Genomic DNA, 20,871 nt, shown 5'->3' on the forward strand with positions numbered 1-20,871 from the left:
GATTTTCTATCATCATTGATGTTTCTATCTCTCTCTCCTTCTCCTTTCCTCTCTGAAATAAGTAAAAATATATTTTAAAAATAAAAAGAATAACCAGGAAAACTCAGAAGAACAGTGGTGGGGGTGGGGAAGAGATGCTTATAGAATAACACTGATTAAATGACAGAGGCAATGAAACATAACAGAAGGGCCTAAAACAGAACCAACTATGTGGGAAAACTTGTCATCTATATATATATACATACATACATACACACACACTAGAGGCCTGGTGCATGAAAATTCATGCACTGGGGGAGGGGGATCCCTCAGCCCAGCCTGCTCCCTCTCACAGTCCGGGAGGCCTCAGGGTCCGAAGGCGACCCCCCCATCAAACCTCTGCTGCTGCCACTGCCGGCAGCACAAGCCTCGGCCGGCCCTAGTTACCTGAGCCTCAGGCAGCCCTGGGTGGCTGGGCCGCCGCCATCCAAGGCTTGCCTGCGCCTCAGGTATTGGCTGGGAAGTCGACATCTGAGGCTTGCCTGTGCCTCGGGTTGGCCCTGGGTGGCTGGGGAGCTGAGGGGACTGGGGGACTCCAGAGGCAGGCGCGTGGAGGGGGCAGGTCTGGCCATGCCATGCGCCTGCCACCCTGGCAGGGCTGAGGGGACTGGGCGCCACCATCTTGTGGCTGTGGGCGTCACCATCTTTGAGGGCGTGACAGTCAATTAGCACATTCCCTCCTTATTGGCTGTGGGCGCTTCCATCTTTGTGAGGATGTGATGGTCAATTAGCATATTCCCTCTTTATTAGATAGAATAAAAGCCTAAGCGACCGTTACAACAGAACGACCAGTCACTATGATGCGCACTGACCACCAGGGGGCAGATGCTCAATGTGGGAGCTGCCCCCGGCCGGCAGGCCCCAATCACCTGATCGGGACCGGGTCCCTGGGGGGTAGGTGGCAGCGAATGTGGCCCCTTTCTCAGGAGGCACCGAAGGCCAGCTCCCTCCTTGGGGCCAGTGGCCAACCTTCCAGGTCCCTCCCCCTATCGCTCCACCCCACCGGCAGGCCCTGATTGGCCTGCCACCCACCACCGTAGCGGCAGTTGGCCCCTTTCCCCCATCTAGCAGGCCCCAATCGCTCTATCGGGGCCTGCCAGCCAACCTCTCAGTCCCTCCACCCGGCCGACAGGTCTCATCACCTGATTGGGGCTGGGCCCTGTGCTGGGACTGGGAACTGGGGGTGGGTGGCAGCGGATGCAGGCGGCAAAGGAAGAAGGAGGCGAGGAGGCAGGAACTGTGTGGTGGTGGCGTGCGGGTGGCGAGGGAAGGAGGAGGCAGGGAACCTGATCAACCCTGATTGCTGGCGAAGTATAGGGACCTCACCAATACACGAATTTCGTAAACCGGGCCTCTAGTATCATACAAGTGTCATGTCAAATCACTGTAGAAAAGGTGAGCTTTTTCATAAATGACATTTTCATAAATAACTATTTGGGTGGAAAAGTTAGATTTGTATTTCACAACAAACACGGGACTGAATTCCAAATAGGTGAGAAATCTAAACATAAAAAAATGATACCATACAAGCACCAGAAAAAAAATATGAGTGAAATGCTAATAGGAATTCTTATAATCTGGGAATCAGGAAAGCTTTTCTAAAACAATCAAAACCTGGAAGCAATAAAAGAGATAGACATACCTGATTATGTAAAAACAAAAACCTTATACATGGCAAACCAAAAACGTGCATGGCAAAAGATATTTTAAAATGTCTAAGAAAAAAAGCACTTATCTGTATATTATATAAAAAGCTCTAAAAACAATAAAAAAGTAGGAAAAAAGTGTCAAAAACATGACCACACAATTCACAGAAAAAAAAGCATGTAATTCCTAAATATATGAAAACATACTCAACTTCATTTATATGAGAAATGTTAATTAAAACTAGAGACAATAATTCCCATTTATCATATTGTCAAAAATTCAACATGTGGGCAACATACTCTTTTGGTGAAGTTGTGGAGAAATAGGTATTCTCATTTTTTTGCTAGTGGAATTGCAAAATGATATAATCACCCTATGGAGGGTGATTTAGCAATATCTAACAAAATCACATAGGTATTTACTCTTTTATCCTCAAATTCCACATCTAGGAATTTGCCAAAGATAAAATGTCAAAAATACAAAAAGAGTACACACAAGGTTATTTATCATAGCACTATATATAACAGGAAAAGCTTGTAAAAACATCAAAATGAAGAAACCTATACACTTGTGTTGATTAATTTATACGGCAACTTTATAGGACCACTGGGTGCCTAAATATCTGGTCAGACATTCTGGATATTTATCTGAGGAAGTTTCTGGATGAGAATAACATTTAAATTGGTAGAACGAGTAAAGCAGATTGTTCTCTACAATTAGTTCAAGGTCTACATATAACAAAAAAGCTGACCCTCCCCGAATATGAGAGATCCTCCTGCCTGCCTGCCTTTTCCCTGCCTTTACACTCGAACTGAAACATAGGCTCTTTCTGGTTTCAAGCTTGCCAAGCTTAGAACTGGAACTACACCAGTGGTTCTCCTGAATCTGCAGCATGCCAGCTCACCCTGCAAACTTACGAGTCTCCACAAACAAGCGAGACAATTTTCTGGAGAACCTTGACTAATACAATACCAAGTAGAGTACTCTCCATGACATATTATTAAGTAAAAAAGAAAGACACAAAACAGAGTATAAATAAGAAAGGGTGAGTATGTGTATGTACGTGCATATGTGTGTGAATTTGCTTATTTCTGCAAAAAGAAACACTGATAGGAGAAAGAAGAAACAAAGAAAATAGAAGGAAGCCTTTTCTGAGTATATATATTTCTTAAATAAACTTTTGACTTCTGAACCCTGTAAATGTTTTATAGTCCCCCAAATTTACAGAAAATTAGGGGGGAAACCCATACAACTGAAAGCAAGATGAAACCAATTGTGTAGTCAACTGGTAACATAACCACACACAAAAGAACTGTTGTAATTTTTAGAGAGATTATGACCCTTAGTGGACATGTTCTAAAGACAATAAAATTGGTACAGTAATTTTGAAACCATTTTATGTGAACCGTAGGACAAAGCAAATGTGTTATTGTTATTCAGAACTAAGTCCTTCAATGTAACAGAAGAATATAAAATTAAGACATAAGGCAAAAATTCTGTAATAATATATTTGAACAGAAAGTATCAATTATGAGTTTGACTATATATTTTTTCTAATGCTTTTCACTGAAAAATTCTAGAAGGAAAGACACCCCAGCAGGATATCTAGTACCTAGATCTTGATTTCTAAATGCCATTTCTCACTAAAAGAAACTAGGACTCCTTGAATAAATAGTTTAATCCTAGATATTGCCCAGGAAAACTAAAGGCTCATCTTGTACTAAATGTAAGAAAGTGCTCAAAGTTGATGTCAGAACATAGAAGTCAGCTTTGAAGGGCACCCACTGACTAAATATGGAATAATGTGAACAGGAAAAACAAAAAACTAAAAAAACACTGAAGACTGATGGAGAAAAGTTGAAATAACAATCCAGGGGGCTACAGTGATATTACAAAAATTAAAAAAACAAAAACAAAAAACTTGTCATAATTGGAATTGACTATTATATCAACTCCTTGTGAAAATTGGTAATTAAACAGAAAGATTTACATGTATGTATGTTTATTTTTTACCAAGCCTTTCTGGAGAACATGTTATTATTCTTTGTTCATACATTAAAGCTAATGACAGCTAGTAAATTCAAAGAATAATATTTAAAATTTTAACAAATTTTAAAATCATTTTGCAGCCACAAATGAAATAATTGATTTAATAAATGGAAGTATAGGTTAATTGAAAGATTGTTGGGAGACAGGACTGATCCATAAGCCAACATTTTACTTGCTAATTGCAAAGGAAAAACATAATTTTACAGTGGAAGGACCCAGTAATAGATAACATATTAACCAAATGGCAAAATTTAGCATCTCTGGTGGTGAAATAATCCTATACAATAAAAGCCTAATATGCTAAGTGTCCGGTCGACTGGTCAACAGTTCAACCAATCCAAGTGTAATATGCTAATGATATGCTAAGGCCGCTCAACCACTCACTATGACATGCACTGACCACCAGGGAGCAGACAGTTGACTGGTCGACCAGTCGCTATGACGTGCGCTGACCACCAGAGGGCAGACAGTTGACTAGTCAATCAGTCGCTATGATATGCACTGACCACCAGGGGGCAGATGCTGCGACTGGTAGGTTAGCTTGCTGCTGGGTTCCGGCTGATCTGGACTGAGCAAGATGGGCCAGACATGCCCCGGAGCTCTCCCGTGGTCCCTCCCAGGCTGGCCAACCTCCCACGTCTCTCCCTGGCCCCAATTGTGCACCAGGGGGGTCCCTCAGCCTGGCCTGCGCCCTGTCGCAATCCGGGACCCCTTGGGGGATGTCAGAGAGCTGATTTCGGCCTAATCCTGCAGACCAGGTCGAGGGACTTCACTGGTGCACGAATTCGTGTACCGGGCCTCTAATGTGACAGTAAGAACCTGCTAATGTAATGCAATATGAATTATGCAGTTTTACCTATAGGTATTTTTGGCAAAAATACGTGACCTGAATCAACAGTCAACTTTCAGTTTTTTTCAAGAAATAAAGATTGAAATAAATGGCACCATGAGAAAACAATCAAATAAATCCAAAACATAGGACTAAAGCTAGTTTTGGATAAGGATACAACCACAAAAGACACCTGGTTGTGCTGTAAGTAGAAAAAGAAACTATACAATCTAGCCTGGTCTGTGTGGCTCAATGGTTGAGTGTTGATGCATGAACCAGGAAGTCACTGTTCGATTCTGGGTCAGGGCACATACTGGGCTTGCGGGCTTGATCCCCAGTAGGGGCCATACAGTAGGCAGCCAATCAATGATTCTCTCTCATCTTTGGTGTTTCTCTCTCTCTCCCTCTCCTTTCCTCTCTGAAATGAAGATATATATTAAACTATACAATCACATGCCTCAGTTGTGGACTTGATCCCCAGAAGGGGCCATGCAGTACGAAAGCCGATCAATGATTCTCTCACATCATTGGTGTTCTATCTCTTTCTCCCTCTCCCTTCCTCTCTGAAATCAATATATATATATATATGATCTAAAAAACAATACATTAAAAGGAAATTGAGAGAACTGAGGATGCAAGGAGGCCTATAAATTCAGGGACACAAGTCTTTCCTAGAGGGGAAGGGATCACAGGTACTTGGGCATTTGTGCATGGGCAGCAAAGGATCAAGCCCCTGTTATATTAAATGGAAAACAGCCGAGCTTTCAATGGCTGCTTAAAATGGTGTGACAGAGAATCTCCCCTTAAGAACACCAAATGCAGAGGTTGTTCTCACCATTCTCCTGCTTACTGCCATAGCTCTTTTTGTGAGTACATAAAGGCAGCAGAATAGCACTGGAGTCTTGGAGTGGAACTAAAAAGTAGAGAAAATTGTCTGCATTCTTACTTGGTCAGAGTCCTACTAGCGGATGGCACTTTTAATATACATAGAACAGGACTCATCCTCAAAGCATTTGATGCCAGAGGTGAACAAACTATCTAAAGAGGTAACCTACCTTCAATCCAGCTTAACATCTGATGGGATCAAACTTTTCTGTCTCTCATCCTGGCTGCCTGTCACAAAACAAGCATGGCTTCTCTAGGGAAAAATAATATTTACACCAGACTCTTCTAAATACAATGCTAGTATATGTGTTCTTTTTAATTACCAGTCATAAATTAAGCAGATAAACATGATAGAAAAAACAGCCAAAAGAAACAGACCCACAGGTAAACTATATGTTGGAATAGGAAGACAAAGACTTTAAAATAACTCCTTTAATTTTTTTAATGGAGAAAAATATCAACTAAGTAGATAAAAATATGGAGCACTTCAATAGAAAAATGAAATCTTTAAAGAGCCAAATAATTATTATAGAAAATTTGAGAAAAATAATATCTTGAAAACATCTCTTGGTAATTAAAAGAATGAAAAGCCAATCCACAACTGCGGCACCCACGGAACAGCTACAAGCCCCAGAACACCGGTCCCCAGTTGGAGCAAACACACGGATTCAGAGGAGCTCTACACTCCACCACAGAAAGGTCAGATTTCGCCTGGGATAAGGTGAGGTCTCTGGTCCGGGCGGGAGAGAGGAACGCGCGTTTTGCGGGAGCTGGAGGACCAGGGAAGTCTGTCCCTAGAAAAATCCGAGGCTGTTGGGGCTGGCATGATCCATGAATGTGGAAGGGGTCCTCAGAGCTGCTAACAGAAGGGCTCTCTAAAAAGCAACACATTTTGATCTGATGTGCAGGGACACCCTAAGAATTTCAGGGGTGTGCCGGCAGCCTAGACTTGCGCACAGCCCCGGAGTTCGCACACTTGGGCTTTTTCCTCTTCAAATCCTTGCTTCTGATTACTAAGCCCAATACATAGGATCACCCAGTTGGGGACACCCTGGGAGACTGCAGGGGAAAGTTTTTCTGGAACCTGGGGATCGGAGCAGGGAGTAACCATCGGAGAGCCAGCTCTGAGGCAGCCCACTCCCACAAACCGGTAGTGAGTGCCACAGGGAAAGAAGGCTCTAACACTACCTAGAGAGGCCATATATAGACCCGAAGGTCAATCCAGAAACACTGCCACCCAGGGGCTGAATCACAAATTGACTCTTGTGTAATCAAAAATAAAGGAATACGAGAAATTAAGACACACCGCCTGCTTAAAATCAGGACTGGCTTACAACACTGAAGAGCAGTGGAACGCAGGGAACTGCAACACTGTCCGGACTAAGAAACAGGCGTGCCAAACAGAACAACAGAGGAAGTGAATGACCTTCACTACTCCACATTTTATTTTTATTTTTTATTTTTTTATTTTCATTTTTTGCATCTTTTACTCAAGAAACTAATTTTTTTCTTCTTTCCTCACTTGATTTTACCTTTTTAATTATTACATTTTTATTTTCAATCCGTATTATTACTACTGATATTTTATCTTTTTTTTTTTAAGTGTCATTTTATTTTCTGTTCATTTTATTTTGGGATTAGTGTTCTACATTCTATTTTCATCTTTCCTTTAGCATCGTTTTACTCTATCTCAACTCTACTTTTATGCCATCACTCTCTTCCTAACCTTCCCCTTTTTGGTGTCCTGTTTATCTTACCCCTTTCCTACTTTAGATTTTCCCTATTTTTTCTGTTTACCCCTTGTTAAAATTTCACCCTACTTACATATCTAATCTCCAATCCCCTGCTCCAAGTCCATACACACCTCTCTCTTCGCTGTCTTAACTATCCAAAAAATTGTTTTTCTCTCTGTCCTTTTGTTGTTGTTTGCTTGAATGTTGATTATATCGAATTTTTATGCTTTTTTGTGAGATTGTTTTGCTTATTCTTCTTTTGTTTGTTTATTTTTTTGTTTGTTTTGGGCTTCTGTTTTCCCTTGCCTCACTCAATATTAGTTGGTGTTGTAGTTTGTATTAATCCCCAGGTACTTGTTGCTGGCATTTGCTGGGATTAGTGATTGTTCTATTGGAGTTTTATCCCCATATATGTAGTTTGTTCCCCTTTCTCTCTTAGTCTCTTTCTTGTCTCTCTTACTTTTTTTTTCCTTTTCCCAATTTCATTTTGACACTCCTTTTTTTTTTCCTTTCTTTCTTTTTCCTCTTCTTCTTTCTCTCCTATCCCCTAATTTCCCTTTCTCTGGTGGTCACCTTTATTGGAGGTTATTAATATTGTGAATACATTTCTGTTCAGTGCCTTCTGTGTTGCACCTGGTAGTGCTGTATTTTGTGCCTTTAAATCAACACAGGAGAGAGAGAACTACATAACCAGACATCCAGAGAAGAGAGACCATGGGGAGACAAAGAAACAGCCCGAATATGAAAGAAAAGCAGGCATCACCAGAAAAGGAAGTAAACGAAACGGAGGCAAGCAACCTTCCAGAGAAAGAATTCAGAGAAATTGTCATAAGGTGGCTGAAAAGAATGGAAGACAAATTTAACAATATGAGCAAGAACCAAGAGGAAATGAAGAAGAACCAAGAAGAAATGAAAAATGACATCGCTGCTGTAAAGAACTCAATAGAAAGCATCAAGAGTAGACTAGAAGAAGCAGAGGACTGCATCAGTGAGCTAGAAGACAAGATGGGAAAAACACCCAAGTAGAGCAACTTCTAGAAAAAAAAATTAAAAGGTAGGAGGAGAGCCTAAGGGAACATTGGGACAACACGAAACAAAACAATATCCACATAATAGGGTTTCCAGAAGGAAAGGAAGCTGAGCAAGGAATAGAAAACCTATTTGAAGAAATAATGACAGAAAATTTCCCTGATATAGAGAAGAAAAAACCCACACAAATCCAAGAAGCTCACAGAGTCCCAAGCAAAATGAACCCCAAAAGACCGACGCCAATGCACATTATAATTAAATTGGCAAACACCAACGACAAAGTAAGCATCTTAAAAGCGGCAAGAGAGAGACAGAAAGTTACATACAAAGGAACCCCCATCAGACTAGCAACTGATTTCTCAACAGAAACACATCAGGCCAGAAGGGAATGGAATGAAATATACAAAGTCATGCAAAGAAAGGGTCTGAATCCAAGAATACTGTACCCAGCAAGGCTATCAATCAAAATTGAAGGTGAAATCAGGAGCTTCACAGACAAAAAAGGACTAAGGGAATTTATTACCACCAAACCAGCAATGCAAGAAATGCTAAAGGGTCTGCTGTAAAAAAAGAAATAGGAAGCGAAGAAGGAACAGGGGTAAAGAATAAAAATGGCGACAAATAAGCACCTATCAATAATAACTTGAAATGTAAATGCATTAAATGCCCCAATCAAAAGAAATAGGATAACGGATTGGATAAGAAAACATGACCCATATGTCTGCTGTCTACAAGAAACCCACCTCAGAAAAAAAGACGCACACAGACTGAGGGTGAAGGGATGGAAAAAGGTTTTCCAGGCAAATGGAACTGAAAAAAAAGCTGGGGTAGCAATACTTATATCTGACAAATTAGATCTCAAAGTGAAGGACATAACAAGAGATAAGGAAGGCCACTTCATAATACTAAAAGGAGCAATCCAACAAGAAGAAATAACTCTGGTAAACATATATGCACCCAATACAGGAGCACCCAAATACATAAAAAAACTCCTGGAGGATATCAAGGGAGAGATTGACAGCAATACAATCATAGTAGGAGACTTTAATACCCCACTATCACCGCTGGACAAATCCTCTAAACAAAAAATCAGCAAAGAAACATCAATCCTAAATGACTCACTAGACCAGATGGAATTAATTGACATCTTCAGAACATTTCACCCCAAAGCCACAGAATATACATTCTGCTCAAGTGCACATGGGTCATTTTCAAAGATAGACCATATGTTGGGACATATGCAAAGTCTCTTCAAATTCAAGAAGATAGAAATCATATCAAGCATATTCTCAGACCACAGTGGCATAAAACTCGAAATCAACTACAATAAAAACAACCCAAAGGAATCAAACACATGGAGACTAAACAGCATGCTATTAAACAATGACTGGGTTACCAGAGAGATCAAGGAAGAAATAAAAAACGTCATGGCAACAAATGACAATGAAAACACTACAATCCAAAATCTATGGGACACAGCGAAAGCAGTCTTGAGAGGGAAATTCATAGCTCTACAGGCCTACTGCAAAAAACAAGAAACAGCCAAAACCGGTTTGGCTCAGTGGATAGAGCATCAGCCTGCAGACTGAAAGGTCCCAGGTTCGATTCCGGTCAAGGGCATGTAACTTGGTTGCGGGCACATCCCCAGTAGGAGGTGTGCAAGAGGCAACTGATCGATGTTTCTCTCTCATCGATGTTTCTGACTATCTATCTCTCTTCCTTCCTCTCTGTAAAAAATCAATAAAATATATTTAAAAAAAAAAAAACAAGAAACAATGGTAATAAATTACCTAACCCTACAACTCAAAGAGTTAGAAAAAGAGCAACAAGAAAAGCCCAGTGTAAGCAGAAGGAAGGAAATAATAAAGATCAGAGCGGAGATAAACAACATTGAGACCAAAGAAACAATACAAAAGATCAACAAAACCAAGAGCTGGTTCTTTGAAAGGATAAACAAGATTGATGAACCTCTAGCAAGGCTCACCAAGAAGCAAAGAGAGAGGACCCAAATAAACAAAATCAGAAATGAAAGAGGTGAAAAAACAACAGATCCCGCCGAAATACAAAGGATTGTTAAAAAATACTACAAACAACTCTATTCCAACAAACTGGACAACCTGGAGGAAATGGACATATTCCTAGAAAAATACAACCTTCCAAAACTCAAACAGGAAGAATCTAAACATCTCAATATGCCAGTAACTATGGAAGAAATTGAAGCAGTCATCAAAGAGCTTCCGGCAAACTAAAGCCCGGGGCCAGACGGCTTCACAGGAGAGTTTTACCAAACATTCAAGGAAGAACTAAAACCTATCCTCCTCAGACTATTCCAAAAAATTCAAGAGGAAGGAACACTTCCAAGCTCATTCTATGAAGCCAGCATCACCCTAATACCAAAACCAGATAAAGACAACACAATGAAGGAGAATTACAGGCCAATATCCCTCATGAACGTAGATGCTAAAATCCTCAACAAAATTCTAGCAAATTGGATCCAGCAGTATATTAGAAAGATCATACACCATGACCAAGTAGGATTTATCCCAGGAATGCAAGGATGGTACAATATCCGCAAATCAATTAATGTGATACATCACATAAACAAATTGAGAGATAAAAATCACATAGTCATATCAATTGATGCAGAAAAAGCATTTGACAAAATCCAACACCCTTTCTTGATAAAAACTCTCAGCAAGGTGGGAATAGAAGGATCATACCACAACATAATAAAAGCTATATATGATAAACCCACAGCTAACATCATACTCAATGGCCAAAAACTAAAACCATTTCCCCTAACAACAGGAACAAGACAGCGATGCCCACTCTCACCACTCCTGTTTGACATAGTACTGGAAGTATTAGCCATTACAATTAGACAAGAAAAAGAAATAAAAGGCATCCAAATTGGAAAAGAAGAAGTAAAGCTGTCCTTATTTGCAGATGACAGGATATTGTACATACAAAACCCGAAAGACTCCATCAAAAAACTAACAGGCTTAATAAATGAATCCGGCAATGTAGCAGGATACAAAATTAACGCCAAGAAATCTATGGCATTTCTATACACCAATAGTGAACTTACAGAAAGAGAGACTAAAAAAGCAATCCCATTTACCATCGCACCAAAAAAATTAAGATACTTAGGAATAAACCTAACCAAGGAGGTAAAAGACCTATACGCGGAAAACTATAGGACACTGAAAAAAGAGATAGAGGAAGATGTAAACAGATGGAAGAACATACCATGTTCATGGATTGGTAGAATCAACATCATTAAAATGTCCATAATGCCAAAACCGGTTTGGCTCAGTGGAAGAGCGTCAGCCTGCGGACTGAAAGGTCCCAGGTTCGATTCCGGTCAAGGGCATGTAACTTGGTTGCGGGCACATCCCCAGTAGGAGGTGTGCAAGAGGCAGCTGATCGATGTTTCTGACTATCTATCACTCTTCCTTCCTCTCTGTAAAAAATCAATAAAATATATTTTTAAAAAAATAAAAAAATAAAATGTCCATACTACCCAAAGCAATCTATAGATTCAATGCACTCCCCATTAAAATACCAACAGCATATTTCACAAACCTAGAAAGAACTCTCCAAAAAGTCATCTGGAACAAAAAAAGATCCCAAATAGCCACAGCAATCCTGAGAAAGAAGAATAAAGTAGGAGGGATCTCAATACCAGCTTTCAAGCTGTATTAAAAAGCCACTGTTCTCAAAACAGCCTGGTACTGGCACAAGAACAGACATATAGATCAATGGAATAGAATAGAGAATCCAGGTATCGACCCAAACCACTATGCGCAATTAATATTTGACAAAGGAGGCATGAACATACAATGGAGTCAAGACAGTCTCTTCAATAAATGGTGTTGGGAAAATTGGACAGATACATGCAAAAAAATGAAACTAGATCACCAACTTACACCATACACAAAAATAAACTCAAAATGGATACAGGACTTAAATATAAGACGGGAAACCATAAAAATACTAGAGGAATCCACAGGCAGAAAAATCTCAGACATATGCCGAAAGAACTTCTTCACTGATACTGCCCCTAGGGCAACGGAAGCCAAAGAGAAAATAAACAAATGGGACTATATCAAAATAAAAAGCTTTTTCACAGGAAAAGAAACCATCAACAAAACAACAAGAAAGCCCACTGTATGTGAGAACATATTTGCAAATGTTATCACTGATAAAGGTTTAATCTCCAACATCTACAGGGAACTTATACAACTTAATAAAAGGAAGATATATGATCCAATAAAAAAATGGGCAACTGACCTAAATAGAATCTTTTCGAAAGAAGACAGAAGGAAGGCCAAGAGACACATGAAAACATGCTCAAAGTCACTAATTATCTGAGAGATGCAAATCAAAACGACAATGCGATACCATCTCACACCTCTCAGAATGGCTATCATCAACAAATCAACAAACGACAAGTGTTGGTGAGGATGCGGAGAAAAAGGAACCCTCGTGCACTGCTGGTGGGAATGTAGACTGGTGCAGCCACTGTGGAGAACAGTATAGAGTTTCCTCAAAAAACTGAAAATGGAACTCCCATTTGACCCAGTAATCCCACTCCTAGGAATATATCCTAAGAAAGTAGAAACACCAATCAGAAAGGATATATGCACCCCTATGTTCATAGCAGCACAATTTACAATAGCTAAGATTTGGAAACAGCCTAGGTGCCCGTCAGCAGATGACTGGATCAGAAAACTATGGTACATCTACACAATGGAATACTATGCTGCCATAAATAGAAGGAATTATTACCATTTGTAGGCACCTGGATGGAATTGGAGAACATTATGCTAAGTGAAATAAGCCAGTCAATGAAAGAAAAATACCACATGATCTCACTCATTTGGGGATAATGAAAAACATTATAAACTGATGAACAAAAAGATAGATACAGAGGCAGTAAAGCATCAAACAGACTGTCAAATTACAGCGGGAAGGTTAGGGAGTGGTGGGGGAAATAAGAGTTCAACTGAACGACCTATATGCATGCATATAAGAGTAACCAACGGATGCAAAACATTGGGGGGTGAGGGCATGTATGGGAGTGGGGTGGGGGGGGCAATGGTAAGATATGTACACATATAATACCTTCATTAAAAAATAAAAATAAAAATAAAAATAAAAGAATGAAAAGCCAAAAAAAAATTAGTGAGGAAATATAGACTATTTGGACAATGCTATTTACCACCTTGAACCAACAATTACAAACTACAGACTATGAGCTATTTTACAAATCAACTAACATTTCTCTAAAAGCTCAATGTTAATGGAAAACAAAAACATTAAACCTGAAGAAATGTAATCATCAAATGCAACGCAGGAGCCCTGACTGGATTTAGAAAAACCAATTATGATGTACATTTTGGGGACAATGAGAAAAATCTAAATTTATGAAATAGATATTTTAGGAAATTACTGTTGTCTTAATGTGTTTATAGTATTATGGTTTTGTAGAAGAATGTCCTTATTCTTAAGAAATGTGTTAGGTTGAAATTTTACCTGCCATTTACTTTCAAATAGCCCAGGAAATAGTGTGTACGTTTCTCTGTGTGTTAAGAGTTACAAAAGGCAAATTTTTAAAGTTAAAGTTACAATTATAACTTTATATTGTATTTTGTGCCTAGTTTTTAATACTTCATATTACAAATAAAATTTTATTATTTTTTTTAAAGAAATCTTATGCAGAATTCTTCAAGCTAACCAGTCAACAAAAAATCTTAGCAGGGTAATGTCAGTAAGACTTAACTCGCATGCCAAATTCCGATAAAGTTTTAAGTACAACTAACTAGAAAGAAACTTGTTACTATACCCTTTTTAAAGCCTACTTTAGCTTTCAAAGTAAAGGAAGTATATATAATCCAAGTTATAACTAACTACAGATAACTCAAGTTTCAATATTGTTTTGAAGGCTTTTCCCCCAACCTACTTTTAAGTTTAAAGTAGACATTATAAAACTCATCTTGGGACAACTTCCCATAGTAAAATCTTTTACCATATTTTGCCATCCACTGTTCTTTTTCAACAGTTTGAGCTAAATTCTTATTAATGTTCTTTTTCAGAAGTTTGACCTAAAATAACCTCTTTCAGAACACAAGTAGATACAATAACTATTGATAAAAACATATATCTAAGGAAAAAGAAGAGTGAAGTGGGAGGCAGATTCATTATTCAAGAGAAGGTACAAGCAAATACTCCTATAAGAATATCAAAGTCCATTTAAAAAATGAAGTCTGAGAACTTACCTTATGTACTGTAATTCTAATTTATTTTTTAAATATATTTTTATTGATTTCAGTGAGGAAGGGAGAGGGAGAGAGAGAGAGAAACATCAATGATAAGAGACAATCATCGGTCAGCTGCCTCCTGCATGCCCCCTACTAGGGATCGAGCTCACTACCCAGCAGGCATGGGCCCTGAATGGAATCAAACTGTGACCTCTTGGTTCATAGGTCGACACTCAACCACTGAGCCACACCTGCCGGGCTGCAGTAGTAATTTAAACGCAGCGCTGCTAAAAGCCAAGAATAATGGTCTTAAACAGTGATGGTGCTGATTCCCTGATTGGATCACATTATTCTTCTGTGTTAGAAGGGAAATATTTAGGTTAGCAGTACAACTTATTTTGTATTTCTTACGTTGAGGAAGAAAATGTGTATTCTTAGAAAAGTCAGATTTATAACTATTTTCTCTCTAGAACCAAATACTGCCCCCACCCCCCAAAAAAACATTTTAATTCCAAGTACCCTATTTCCTATTATTCTGGTTCCTTCGTATAGTTTCCCAACTCCACAGTTCTTTGATTGCAGAACTCATTAAGGGTACCACCTATTTATTCACTGCTCCTTACCCACCTCACATTCAACTTCCTTCTTACCATAACCACCACAATGTATATACCTTCATCTCACTTGTCACTCTCTTAAGTCATTATAATCAGTTGAGCATTAATCCTACTACACTGTCCTATCCACTCACTTCCTCACCTTCAAGAAAAACTTGTTTCACTATAACTTTATGCCTTTATTATTAAAGTAGCCTCCAAACTGGTTTCCTTACTTACACCCCGACCTTCCTATAGGACTACCTTAAGAGAGCAATTAATTCTTAAGAATTAATGATATTTCAAAAGGCTAATAAAATCCTATCACTCCTCTTCATTAAACATCCAATGACTTCTCATCTCATGCAGAATAAAAGCCAATATCTTCATAATGGTCCACAAGCCCCTACAAAAACTAGCTGTTCATTATCTTATTTTCTACCATTCTCCCCGTCATTCTGCTCTAGCCACCCTGGTGGTCTCCTTGCTGTTTCTGAAACAGGCCAGCATACTCCTGCCTCAAGGCCTTTGGAATTATTAGAGCTTGTTCTCCCACTTCCTTCAGGTCTTTTACACACATTATTTCAGCGAGGCCTTCTTTGTCTCCCTTACTTAAAACTATTTTATTTTTCCTTACTTTTTTTTTCTCATTGCACTTACCATTTCTGACCTATTACATGTTTTAATTTATGTATTATTTCTTGCCTCTAACCCCACTAGCATATAAGCTCCATGAGAGCAAGGATTTTGCCTGTTTGGTTGATTGTTGTACTCCCAGTGTCTATAATATGACTAATAGACAGTAGACAACACTAAACATTACTTATTAAATGAATAAGTAAAATAACTAATTTAAATACATCTTTTTCTAGAGATCATTTGTTGAATAAATGAAATAGACACTATTACATAATTTTTAAATGTTATTAACACTGAAATTTTTAATAAAAAAATTATATATAAAATACAAACCTGAAGTTATCACAAACTTATTGTCCATGTAGAAAGATAAAGCTTTGTTTTCTAGGAATTCATTTTAAAATTCAGTCAATATACATATACATTCCTATATAATTTTATCAACTTTTGAGAAAACTGATCTTCAGTATTTCACTTTCTGATGTTTTTAACATTAGAATTTATACTATGAGAAAATAAACATTACCCAAGTCAATATAAAAGTTGAAATACTCTGAATCACACAAAGAAAATCAGGATTTTAAAACTTTTAAGATGTCTTCAAATTTTAAATTATAGAGAAGTACTCACTTTTACTTGAATCCAAATGTGAATATTTATCTAAAGTAATTACTATAACTTATTAATGATGAATAAGGTTAAATTTCATATTTTATCATATTAATGTTAAATGTACTTTTAAAGCTATTCTTCTAAAAAGCTGAAGCAGAAAATTTTAAGTTATGTCAAAGAAAAACATGTTGATTTAAAAAGAGGAATTAAATAAATCTAGAGGAAGTGAAGCAAGGGGCAAGAAGTTGTTTAAAAGACATCAACTAGCCCTGACCGGTTTGGCTCAGTGGATAGAGCGTCAGCCTGCGAACTGAAGGGTCCCAGGTTCGATTCCAGTCAAGGGCATGTACCTTGGTTGCAGGCACATCCCCAGTAGGGGGTGTGCAAGAGGCAGCTGATCGATGTTTCTCTCTCATCGATGTTTCTAGCTCTCTATCCCTCTCCCTTCCTCTCTGTAAAAAATCAATAAAATATATTAAAAAATAAAAAGACATCAACTGTTTTCAAACACTTCTATTTTGGTACAATAAATTATGCATAGCATTATTTAAATTGGAGCATGTCAACAATACATTAGAAACCAAACATGTTAGCTCATAAAAACACTTACCTACAACACCATTCAATACGTCCTTCACCTTCACAACTTTTTGCCCAGTGATTATCTGCCAAATTTTTCATTGCAACAGCATATTCACAAAGTGTTTCCTCATCCTCGCAATGTTCTCGCCAGATCTTATCAAAATCTCCCACTAAAAACGAGAAAAAAATGAATTAAATTAACTATACTTTTAGATATCTACATATTAATCAGTTCCCTATTTTGAAAAGGGGCTGAAGGATGACAGGGCCATGTAAGTTAGCAAGCAAGTTAAATAATTTTATTTATACACTAGAGGCCCGGTGCATGACATTCGTGCACTGGAGTGGGGGGTCCCTCAGCCCGGCCTGCACCCTCACGCAGTCTAGAACCCCTTGGGGGATGCTAGGTATACTGTACTTTTATAATACTAGGGCAAAAATGTTACTAAAGAAACTACCATGAAAGCCTCTCCAAAGTTTGGAGTCTTTATGAAATGTTCTGAATAAAAATTATAAACTGACTACATTACCTGGGCACTGTATTATTTCCAGCAACTATCTTTTAAAAAAATTAAATCAGTCATCACACTTAATATGAAATCTGAAATATCAATGTGAGTTCTATATCAATATCGGTATCAATATCAATATCAATAAAGAGAGGTATGAGAATGCTATGGCTAAATAAATGACCTTAACATAATTTTCTAAATGTGACTTTTCTAAGAATATACATTTTCTTCCTCAAGCAAAAGAGTAAACAAAAATTATCAAGGTGGCTTCATTCAATGTCCTTAGACAGAAAGATTTAAGTTCTCTTGCCTCACGTTCAAATATAGGCAATTGTTTGGTGACAGAATAAACTTAAATTGTATAGTTCAACTATAACAACACTTATCTATTCAAAATTTGAAAAATGGTTGGTTATTTTAAGCATAGAGTTCAATAAGTACTGAGTTGAAAACCAAACTAATAGCCTTCTAATTTGAACAAATCAAGAAAAATAACAAGCGTACAAACATACCCTCACATACACAGTCAGGTATGCATCAGTCTCAGTCTTGTCCTGAACTCTGATTTTAAACCCAAAAGTTTTCCCTTTTGGAGGGTATTGTTCTTATACAACAACTAGAGGCCCAGTGCACGAATTCGTGCACCAGTGGGGTCCCTCAGCCTGGCCTATGGGATCGGGCCAAAACCTGCTCTCCAACATCCCTTGAGGGGTCCCGGAATGCGAGAGGATGCAGACCAGGCTGAAGGACCCCCTGGTGCATAATTGGGGCTGGGTAGGGACACGAAGGTTGGCCAGCTGGGGAGGGATCACGGGAGGGCTCCAGGGTGTATCCAGCCCATCTCACTTAGCCAGCCCATCTGGCTCATCCAGCCAGACCCCAGCAGCAAACTAACCTACCGGTTGACTGTCTGCCCCTGGTGGTCAGTGCACATCATAGAGGCTGAAGGACCCCCTGGTGTATGATTGGGGCTGGGTAGGGACACGGAGGTTGGCCAGCTGGGGAGGGACCACGGGAGGGCTCCAGGGCGTGTCCGGCCCATCTCACTTAGCCGGCCCACCCGGCTCATCCGGCCAGACCCCAGCAGCAAACTAACCTACCGGTCGACTGTCTGCCCCTGGTGGTCAGTGTACATCATAGTGAGCAGTTGAGCAGCCTTAGTATATCATTAGTATATTACACTTTGATTGGCTGAACAGCCAACTGGTTGACCGGACACTTAGCGTATTAGGCTTTTATTATATAGGATATTTTCATTAATCACTAATCTAGTATTTGTGTAGTGACAGGGCTCTCAATTTGTTAAATAGCAGATTGGTAATAATTGCCCACTAAAAACAAGCAGGCAAACAAAATTTTTCTAAATACTCAAAGAAAAGTCCTCCTCAGTTTTACGTTTCAGATGTAGTTATATACCAGTGTCAGTATAAAACTACAGGAAGTAAAGTTTTTGAAACAAATATTTTGATTAATGGTATTTTAATAAATCTATGATGGTTTATAACACTACTAGAGGCCTGGTGCACGAAATTCGTGCACAGGGGCGTGTCCCTCAGCCCAGCCTACACCCTCTCCAATCTGAGACCCCTCGAGGGATGTCCGACTGCCCGTGTAGGCCCGATCCTACCGGGCAGTCGGACATCCCTCTCACAATCCAGGACTGCTGGTTCCCAACTGCTTGCCTGCCTGCCTGCCTGACTGCCCTAACTGCTTCTGCCTGCCAGCCTGATCACCCCCTAACCACTCCCCTGCCAGCCTGATTGATGCCTAACTGCTCCCCTGCCAGCCTGTTTGCCCCTAACTGCCCTTCCATGCAGGCATGGTCACCCCTAACTGCCCTCCCCTGAAGGCCTGGTCACCCCTAACTGCCCTCCCATGCAGGCCTGGTTCCCCCCAACTGCCCTCCCCTGCCGACCTGGTCTTCCCCAACTGCTCTCCCCTGCAGGCCTGGGTCCCCCCCATTGCCCTTCCCTGCAGGCCCAGTCGCCCCCAACTTCCCTCCTTTGCTGGTCTGGTCACCCCTAACTGCCCTACCCTGCAGGCTTGATTGCCCCCAACTGCCCTCCCTTGCAGGCCTGGTCCCCCCCAACTGCTCTCCCCTCCTGGCCTGATCGCCTACAACTGCCCTCCCTTGCAGGCCTGGTCCCTCCCAACTGCCCTCCCCTGCTGGCCATCTTGTGGTGGCCATCTTGTGTCCACATGGGGGCAGGATCTTTGACCACATGGGGGCAGCCACCTTGTGTGTTGGAGTGATGGTCAATTTGCATATTACTCTTTTATTAGATAGGATTTCTGACTTTAATAATTTATATTTTATAGAAACTACAACTTAAGACAAAGACCTAAAAACAAGTAGTATATAGAAGACAATCCTAGGAAACAAGAGTGAGAGAGTGGGAGAACAAGACAAGAAAGGAAAAAATGCTAATACCAGAGTGCATTACTGAGGTTGCTGCTGTGGGCAACAGAGAAGCATCTAGAAGGCCTCTGGAATTGTTCACCCACCAGATAGGAGGCTGAAACATTTATCTATCAGTCACCATCCTCCATTAACTCCGTGTTAACAATCGGTTAACAACTGGTACTTCTAGTCTATACTTAGGCCATGAATAAGGGGATATCCACAGTGGACTCCAGCAGTGTTGCAGAAAGGCAGAAAGTAGAAAAGAAAGCAACACACATTTAAAGTGAAACTCTGTCAGGGCTGGGGCCTTTGAGCTCACAGTTTCTGTCCACAACTGACTACTAAGGGTATGTTATGTGAGCCACCAAAGGCATCTATTACTATGTAATTGTATAATTCTCAATTTACTTTAGAATTATTCTACTATGAGATGCAAAGACAACTGTAAATATACAGAAACCCGTTACCCTTCAGCTGTTTAGAAGATCTCTAGTTTTTCACACTTAACACAATTCTCTTTAAATATTGTCAATTTCTTATAGACTTTTAAGGCTTGCTATCTGCTCCTATGAAGTTTTGAAGGATTCAAATTTTGTCTGTAAGCCTATTCAATGGATGGCAGACAACTTCAACTTAATGTTTTCACTAAGGAGTCTCCAGACTCTCTCCAAGTATACTGATACTGAAATTAACGTGTGATTAGTAAAGTGTGGTATTCTTAAATGATAGAGACAAAACAATGCAACTATATATACTTTTTACTCTTTCAACAAATTTGCTGAAAAAATACTTTATTTCAAACACTATAATAATAAAAGTGTAATATGCTAATGAGACTGGACGTCCTTCTGGATGACCTCCTGGACGATTTGTGGTGGATGGAGACCGAGGCAGAGGCGGCTGCAGCGGTGGCGGGAGCCAAGACCCTTGCACGAATTTTGTGCATCGGGCCTCTAGTAAAGAATAATAAAGTTAATGAGCAAGCACTGACATCAAAGGAAGGGGAGAAGACGTAATAAAATGTTTGTAAGTGCTATAGTAGCCGCAGGAAC

General features: G+C 39.6%; 1 protein-coding gene across 3 annotated transcripts in view; it reads right to left on the reverse strand.

Annotated features, from left to right (window-relative positions):
* Nucleotides 1-20,871, reverse strand: part of SAMTOR (S-adenosylmethionine sensor upstream of mTORC1) — a 142,561-nt gene that overhangs the window by 94,206 nt on the left and 27,484 nt on the right. For all 3 annotated transcript variants that reach the window (XM_080663769.1, XM_080663768.1, XM_080663770.1), the window contains exon 2: nt 16,932-17,073. In XM_080663769.1, the coding sequence (XP_080519895.1) occupies nt 16,932-17,073 (142 nt within the window). The remainder of the gene's footprint in view (nt 1-16,931; nt 17,074-20,871) is intronic.

This window comes from Plecotus auritus (genome assembly GCF_963455305.1).
Source record: "Plecotus auritus genome assembly, chromosome: 4".
NCBI classification, from domain to species: domain Eukaryota; kingdom Metazoa; phylum Chordata; class Mammalia; order Chiroptera; family Vespertilionidae; genus Plecotus; species Plecotus auritus.